The 9274-nt window shown below is 40.3% G+C and overlaps 1 protein-coding gene across 1 annotated transcript in view; it reads left to right on the top strand.

The window, feature by feature from the left end:
- The window catches only part of LOC105272616 (uncharacterized), a 15214-nt gene extending 5940 nt beyond the window's left edge, over window positions 1–9274 (top strand). Inside the window, exons 5-6 of the mRNA XM_011314816.1 lie at window positions 8779–9075; window positions 9227–9274. Of these exons, the coding sequence (XP_011313118.1) occupies window positions 8779–9075; window positions 9227–9274 (345 nt within the window). The remainder of the gene's footprint in view (window positions 1–8778; window positions 9076–9226) is intronic.

Genomic DNA, 9274 nt, shown 5'->3' with positions numbered 1-9274 from the left:
TTCGGACACCTGAGGCGCCACTTTCTGGACAGCTCCACATTATCATGCAAATTATAATATTGTATTTAAAATAGGTCATGTGACCTCCGATTAAGGGCACGTGGCACCGGTAAGCCCGTGTCTCTGCTTCATTCGTTTCCGGGAACTCAGTGCGTCAGCTCTTTGTACCGCTCATTTCTCCGTAATCGGAATTAGTGAAATTGTGTCAGCTCATTTCTAAACCCTTATTACGGTTTATCGGTCCGCTCATCAATCATTGTGATTGTAATTATCTCGGTCTGCTCAGTGACTGATTGTGACTACCTATTATTTTTTATTGACAAATACAGTGTTTTTGTGAAACCACGTGCACGTGTTCTACTCATTTTTTGACCCGCTCATTCCACTTACGCAATCCACTCAAATCTCGCTCATCTATTAATTATTCTCACCGATCCAGGCATCTTATCGAACAATAGTTAATATGGAAAATATATAGTTATGCTTTAGCTATCCATGCACAATGCAATCAATCAAGTGAGACTATATACCGCTGAAAGATTGTGTTCTAAACTGGCCCGTTTTACAGCGGATAAACTTTTTACAGAGACTGTCGCGCGACAACAACCTTAATCATAATAAATTAGCTGGTGCAAATTGCATTCCCCACTGACAAATCATTGTATCATCAAAGTAACATTGTTTTTTTTATATGAGGGAAAACTTGGTATAACGTACACAAAAGTGAAAGTTTAATACAAAACACGACCTAATTGTATAAGATGTCGGTATGACCTACCTCACCATCGATTGTGCGAAGGAACCACAGTAAAAGAGACTACCAGGCAGGTAGACTGGTGTGGCCACTTGAGTACCTGTCATCATCATGCCTGAAACGGTGGTTAAGAGGTAAAAATCAAGAAAACCTCAGTTAGAAATCATGGACGATCTGGAGCAAGCCACATAATTGCTCAAAGGTATTTTCAAAGGAATCCATGTCCGTTCTTTATTGACTATAGTGGCAAGTGACTAAATAATCCTGCAATGGCAACGGCAAATGGGAACAATCCTGAAGACGACAAAATTGCGACAACGTTGAAATGGACCACCCCAACCATGAGTTCGTCAACATCAACAGCAGAAAAGGTAGGCCACTAGGGGTACATCTGCTCCCAATGCGTCCCCATTGATTACACAGAGTTGGCAGGAACCATGGTGTCAGCAGCAACACTTATTCAACAAAAATTATGAGATGGCTTTTAGGAGTTGCCACAATTCACGAAATGATTTCTTGTTGTCCAAAGAGCAAGCGTCACTAGCCTCGAAGGGTCCACTCCATTCCACAAGTGAGTGTTCCAATGAATAATAATTCTCCATCGCCAAAGGCCGTCAAAAATTTATCGGTGAGGAACGTCAGAAAAATGCGTAAACATGCAACTTTTCACATTACTAAGTCTTTGTTTCAAAAATTTCTATGGCACTTAGGCAGAGTGCCGATGGCACCAGGTTACGGATACTCCCGCTGGAAGCATTCCTTCTAAACACATTGCTACGTATATGAACATACTTCCCGCCGCACCTTGGAATCGTTGGACAACGAAAAATCAGACCTACCAGACACTGTCGGTCATATCGCTATCAGACCAAAAAAGTATATAAACGGTTGTCTGTCGTTTTATTAATTGTTCAAAAAGGCGTCAACGCTGCGCAACCAGCTTTTGTTGCCAGGATAGGCTTCAATCCTTAGTGGACAACTCCTTTTTTCTGCATCAGCCTGGTCAAGTGCTGGGTGTACAACTGAGCTTATCGCAAGCGTGCAGCTCAGTGTTCTCTCACCACCCAGTACTGACCTAGCCAATCTCTAAGCGTTCGACGGAGTTCATCCCGAGTGAACAGCTCAAAATTTTCTACAGCAAGCAGAGCCAAGCTGGCGAATCATTCAGTATTCAACTGAGTTCATCTCTAGCGGCTAACTCAGAATTTTCCATGACCAGCCTAACCAAGCTAGTGAATTGCTCAGCAGGCAGGTGAGTTTACCCCGAGCGTGCAGCTCAGGATCCTCACGATTCGGACGCCGAGCAGGCCGAAGCTAGTAAGTAACTGAGTGGACAACTTACGCTCATCGTCATCAGCAACATCTCCAAAGTCTTCATCATGTCATCATCACTATCACTGGTTAGCATGGTTGAAGCACACCTAAATTCATCACTGCTAAAAAACTAGCATATTTTTGGAGTTTTTTCGAAATCCTATGCCGAAAGGAAACACCGAGAGATCGTTCCCTCCCTTGTGCCGTGTTTTTGTAACCACAACTCTAATCGCACACAAACAACATTGACAAAATTTTTTTTTATATTTCTTTCTACCTCTAGCCTTGCTTTTATCTTGGAATTTTTTACTTTTCTGTATTTCAAGTGAAATGCTATAAATTAGAAATCTAATCAAAGAGAAAGTTAAGGGTATCTTCCTCTTTGTGTGCTGATTCCTCAATTAATAATTTTTGTATACGTCACTACTAAGTACCACGCAATAGGTCGCCTTAAGTAACATGTATGAAAGCCTTTTTCCTCCGACAATAACTATCATGAGTAGCTACGGTCAAGTCAGCTTAATGTTTCACCTCTTATTCGAAATTTTGACGCATTCAATGACCCAGTCTCCACAACACTACTATGGTATGTAGCCGCGAGAAAAGGCGACTTGTCCAGACAATCGCATGTTCTCGAGGGATAATGATGTACAATAAAAATAGTCATCATCCTGCATCTCGTCAACTCAAAATCGGTGCCAATAAAGCCTGAAGATCACTCAAGCAAAACAAATGCATTTCAATCCCAATTAAAATAATATTGTACAAAAGTTCCATCATTTGTGGCATGTAACAATACAAGGATTTAATTAGTTTTAAGAATATAAATTTTCAATGTCGGATACTACCGAGTCTTGGAGAGTTATCCCAAAATGGTGTGGAGTTTTTCCGTATGTCATCTTAGTATCGGAAGCACAATAGCCAAAATGTCATGGACAAAATTTTATGCCGCGAATACATCCGCAATTATAGGCCAGGAGATGCCAGAAGTCTCCATTCCATTGAAAGATATTCACTCGTTGAGGTCCCATCCCGTTTCATTTCGATTAAGAAGAATATGGCCGCAGTCGTCACATATCCCAATAAATGCTGCGAGTCGTTAGTACAGTCAGGTGTAAATTTTCTGCTGGACTTTCCAAATAGAAATGGGGAAAATCGTCGGCGGCCAATTGTGTAAATATTCCATGAAGAAGATTCTAAGGAAAAATGAAATACCAACTATGGTATAAAGTGAAAGCATAGCATCTTTAAGGTTATCAGGAACATTACCGTTGCTCGAGTTGAAAAGGGGATGAAGGCCTTAGACATTCTCCTAGAGTCAATTGAAAAACAATCGAAAATTTCCTAGAATTCGGAATATGTAATTTTTATTCATGTTCGACGTGTTATGGATTCGATCCAGCCGAGTTGTTTTGTGGCAAGGCTCTATGCATGTCGCTTCTCAAAGCTAGAAAGTTCGTAACTCACTCTTCGTGTTAACGATTACACCAGTGGGAGTTCAAGGGAGGTTCAAGTCTTTGTCGAGCAGCTGAAGGAACTGGGCATCATTACGATATATTTGATATTAATTAAAATTTATTTAGTACATGATGGTAGCGTCATAAGTCATAAATGATCATAATCCAAGCATTTTCTTGCTAATGTTGAATAATCAACAGTTATCGGTATTGTTAAAAAACATCAAATATTAAATCTACTAGAAAATAGTGGTAACTTTCATGAGAACCTCTGCCATTCTCTTTCTTTAGTCGCATAAAAATTCCCCAATTAAAATTCTCGACGGCCGCTGAATTCACTTTTTCTTATAGAAATCTAAACTTGTCCACACATGTATACCTTCCGGGCGTTTACATTTCCCATCCCCAGTTCCCCCTGTACCGCAATTACGCCGAGGGCCGAAGGGAAAACCTCATGGAAAAAAACCTTGGCCAGGTACAGTCGTTTCTTCCGAGACTAGCGCTCGTACGATGAAACCTGTCCAAGTTAGAGCGAATTCTATCTCTAAAAAACCCCTGGCATTTTCCCCGACTGGGAATCGAACCCACAAATCTCAAGTGCCAACCCCCTACGCTCTAACCACACGGCCACCGCACTTTTACCGGTTACTTTTTCTTATAGTTTTCTCGCTGTGAAAAATTGGCCACATCTGGCTTATGTGACTACCACTCACATTTGGTTTTGCAAAGCGGAATTTTTCATTGAAATTTCTTAAAAGTTTGGTCCGCAATATGAAACAAACACTTTGCTAACGTTATAGTGGGAATATAAAGATTAATGCGGTTAGTAATAGGATGGAAAGAAACCGTTAAACTTCAGTGTTGTCGTTTGTAACGCCCAAAAGAAAAACTACCGGGGAACCAAAATTTCTCACTTACGGTTCATTCCCCCCAGGATACGAACTTAGGTCTCCCAGTTAGATGCCGAACATTCTTCAACTAACCTATTTTCAATCTCGTCGATGATTGAGTCGCTACTTCTGCACAGTATGAACGATTTTTCAGTTTGCTCTCTAAAATTACACAAGTACCAGCTGATTGCAACTGCACCATTCATTACGAGCTTTTTCACAATATTGGTGATTTACTTTACAAAAATTTTACGGAGGACTTCTTGCGACATCCACTCCAAAAATAGTAAATATGGATATTTACACTGAGCATTGCGACTTTCGTGTTCCCTGCACCGCTTTTTATCTGCTTTATAGTGTGATTCAACTAGCGAGAATAGACCTTGGACCTGATGATACGCCATCTATTGCCAATGGTCAATGATGAATATGCGGTTCGTCATGCGATCCCTACTCTACTTCGCCCCTGCAATTTACCATTCGGGCAGTTCGCCAGGTGACGACCAGTGGTATAGTCGATTATTCGGTATCTCGCCTCTCAGCACCGCTTTTTAGTTCTTTTGTTGACTTTTCTCAATGCTGATTTAACTAACTCTCTAACAAATAATTCAATTATGAAAAATGAAAACAGACGATTTTAGTCGGAATAGCATTTTAATCCGCCATTGTTGTTGTTACATTGGTCTTAGAAAATTCAAGAAAGATTCAAAAGCAGTCATATTTTGATCTCCATTATCCATTATCCATAATAGTATTACTTCCTTGATAAAAGTATTACTACCTTGATTGTTACAGACCATGAAACAGCATTATACCTTCCGCACTTCAACTGCCAATTCCCAGTCGCCACTGAGATTTCATTGGAGAGAATAATGCACCGACTTTGTACGGGTAGTTACCCCTCCTACTACAATATTGATCATATTTCTTCTAAGTAAATGTGCGTAAGAAAGTGCTTGTTGCTTGATAGAAACATGTCTCTCTTTTGGGGTGGAAGCGCGAATATATTTATAGATCTCTATGCCATATGACATATTGGCGGAAATTTCTCTTTCTTACACAAAATGAGATATGGTGCAATGGATTTTGAAAGCGAGAGATTATGAAAATTGGTTAGTCCAATGGGTTTTTTTTTTCTACATGCAGAAGTCGCAAAAAACCAAAACGACCTTGCTCTCCTAATAAAGCGATTGATTGCTAATTCTATTTTGATGACTTATACCATATTGATTATTAGAAGCAAATGAATAGGATAAAGCATATGAATGAGGAAAACACCTGAAGTGAATAAAATGTACCTCCCGTTCTTCATACAAACTGCTTAGAAGCATAGCGATTTTGTTAACATTAGCCTATTGAAGGGAACCAGATATCTGATATTCATCAAATCAACATAATGAAATTCAAATATTTTTCAGATAAACTGAACGAACTATGCACAAATCAATTTGATTATAACTGAGATGGAGAGAAATGGCTCGGTGAACATTCCAGATATTCATAGTAGACCAACAAAATGGTCGTAAATGCTGAACTAGATTCTTAAGCCCATAGATGGAATACAAGTTTTTTGTTACTAAACCGTAAGCTGACTTTTTATACACTGACGTTCAACCGAATTTATTTTTTTTTCAATTTGCCTGCCATCCTTTTGAGCAGGACTTTGGCAAATGTGATTATGTGGGGTAGTTGACTATCTCATATTGCAAACGGGACATTTCAGGATAGAGGATCGATCGATCGATTGGTTGACACAATTCAAGTCTTTTATACTTTACTGGACCGTTAACTACAGAAATAAATGGACGAAATTATTTATATCTACGTTTGGCAATCAATATAGCGCGTAAGCTGAACGAAGCTCAAAATCGTTGGAAACTCAGCGTTGATATTCATCAGGATAAACCAATTTTTTTACTTTGCCTATCTTCACACGAACAAATTATACATGTATTTCTTATGCATTTCAGACACTGGAGCTCTGGAAATATTCATCTCGCGTTCTCTGAAAACTACTGTCAAATGATTAGGAATTAGCTATTTCTTCTGAATATTAGGTTAGACTTAGATCAAGTCACATTGGATTTCTAGATATTAGATATTTCGTTTCTTAGAAAGTCCAGTCTTCCGAGAGCTTTAATTCAGCTGAAATGAAATGTCAGATCGAAGAATTGTGTTGGGTGGTTAATGGAAGATGCTGTTAAGTCACAACACTAAGACAGTGACTGTGAGATACACGTCTTTCATTCATTTGCACAATATAACAACCCAGGCGATGCTAGCATGGACAAGGGAGTCAATACCAAGAATTACACGAAATTCCATCTCATAATACAATTCAGGAAGGACCTTCGACGGTTACGCAGGCCGTTGAAAAACAAAAGCCATATGGATCTTGATCATGATTATAAGGGAGCTAGAACAGATGTGCCCCATATATAGCGCAGGGGCTGCCAGATTACTGTATGGATGAAGATTATCAGTAATTAGCATGAGTAGAAATGCACTGTGTCACAATGGAGCGGACACCTGCGTCCCGATGATAATGTATTGCAACGATAACAGTTTACCTGTTCCATTTAAAACCAACTTGCTCTTACGCACGTCCAACGAAGTCAAGTGACTGAGAATTTGTGATAATGACACATAATCAAGCTGTTTGAAATTTGGACACTAATTTTCGCAACGGGGCAGCACCGTGCGGATAGTCCCCAATTTATATCAGCCAGACGTACAAATTTTCAGTCCAGCGTGAATCTAAGTAGAGTTGTGACACAATAACTTATTCAGTCGACAGTTAATTTCCCGTTTCGGTATCTATATAGATTAAGAGTCTCACCTGCTTCGCTTCACTGCGGGTTTACAAATCAGAAGTCGTTTGATATTCTGATGGACTACTGTTTAACAAATGTCGGAAAATCTACTGTTTACATCACAGGTATTTACCGTGAACAATTGGTCACATTCGACATCTAGGCATGATAAAATAGAGAGGTGAAAGGATCGAGGAATTTCTTAGAGCAGTTGTGAATCATTACACTGAACTTGTAATCTCCAATATATACATACAGTCATCGAAGTTCCGGTTTTTCAAGCATCTTTGTGCGGTCAATATTCTTAAAAGATGCGACATGTGCTGAGCACCCACCATAAGACTTATCCCATCCCCATTATGGGGGACAATGAAAGCGATGAAATAGGTAAGGCCCTCAGTCTACTCATTTACCCCCTTTTTTATACTAGTTTTATTCAATTAATTATTTTTAGCCTCCATTCTACAATTAGTGTCATGAGGATTCATTGATGATGCCTACTCTAGAGAAGGACATCATATCGCACTGTAATTCTCCCTGTATGGAGAATACTATTGAGCGATTTCCCGAAGCTAGTCTCCGCTCTTCCTTTAAGTACAACTCATAGTTTCCATCTTTTATCGCTCTGTCTCTGACCACGCCATGTTGAAGAAATAGTAACTACTGCGAATCTTAGATGTGCCTACGTGAAGCCCTTCCAAGACCCACAACCCTCTCGAAGCATGTAATCCATGTGCTAAGAGCATGTCGTCAGAGCAATAAGCAGTCGCCACTTGATCCACAGATGAAGAGTTAGAGATAGGAGAAAGTACCAAAGTCATGTAATTGCGATCGACATATTCATTGAGAGAGTCAGAGTAGAACTGATAAAAGTGGTGATCGGTCAAGATCCTAGCGAGCACTTAATGAAAACAAGCTAGAACTGAATGACACGAACTTCCTAACAACGAAACTGGAGATGAGAACCTGAAGAGACTCTACAGTGAGTCTGACGGAGATACTGTTCACATTTCAGCTCATCTGCAGATAGGTTCAAGATAGCTAGGTAATAAGACCGAACACAATCCAACCGTTACTTGTGAGCTGAGTAACTGGAGTATATCCCCCCTATTTAATGATGATGTGCTTGATCCCACTAATGACATCAGTACCAATGAGCAGATCTATAGGAGTAGTCAGTTGTCAATTTGGATCTGCTATATCCAGATCCTTGATACGATCCCAGTCGAGATCTCTTGCTGCGAAGGTCGAAGATGTAGATGTAAGGTGATCAAGAGAATGAGCTGTCATTTCAATGTGTTTTGCTGAGTAGAACCTGCTGAAGTGTGAAATTAATTTCACTAATCGTTGAGCCAAACGACGAGTCCCCTACACAAGAAATGTGAATCGAGCTACGCTACTGTTCCAGCGTCCACTGATGCAAGAGAGATTTCTAGATCAACGATAGCTCTGAATCTCGATCGAGGAATAACCGTATTTGCCGATGTTCAGAGCGTTCATTTGCAGATGCTCAGAGCTAATGAGCAGGACTAAACTTGTTGACAATCAAGAGATCTATGAGTAGAGGAAGAGATGACCGTTCGGAATTGGACTCCGCATTACTGTGCAGTAATAGCTGGTGTGGTCTGGATGAGCTCCTCAATACTGGAATAAGACACAGAGCAAGTGAGCAGATCAAACTGACTGCTGAAGTTGAGGGGCGTCTGATGAGAAATGTGTTGAGCTTGAGGTCGCCGATGAGAACGATTAAGGTGAAAAAGAGTGTAGTGCTTTTCTTGGAACATTCTGCATGTGCAAGCAGTCAGGCACAATTGACAGCTGCGCGTTCCAAAGTCATTGTAGCACAAGTGGATACCTGATTTCTAGCGATGAGCGATAGAGCCTGGCATTAACTGCAAGAGGCGATGTAATGTTCCCTCTTGGAGTACAAGCAAGGGTACCCAGCGTCAACCCAAGGTGTTGATTGAGTGAACTGTATTGAATGCCCTGAACTTTCAGATATCTAAGAGGACTGCTGACAAGAACGAGCAGATGCCACCTGGTTAA

This window comes from Fopius arisanus, unplaced genomic scaffold, assembly GCF_000806365.1.
Source record: "Fopius arisanus strain USDA-PBARC FA_bdor unplaced genomic scaffold, ASM80636v1 scaffold00219, whole genome shotgun sequence".
NCBI classification, from domain to species: Eukaryota; Metazoa; Arthropoda; class Insecta; order Hymenoptera; family Braconidae; genus Fopius; species Fopius arisanus.
Note: the sequence above shows the minus strand (reverse complement) of the source record. Positions and strands in the feature narration are given on the sequence as shown.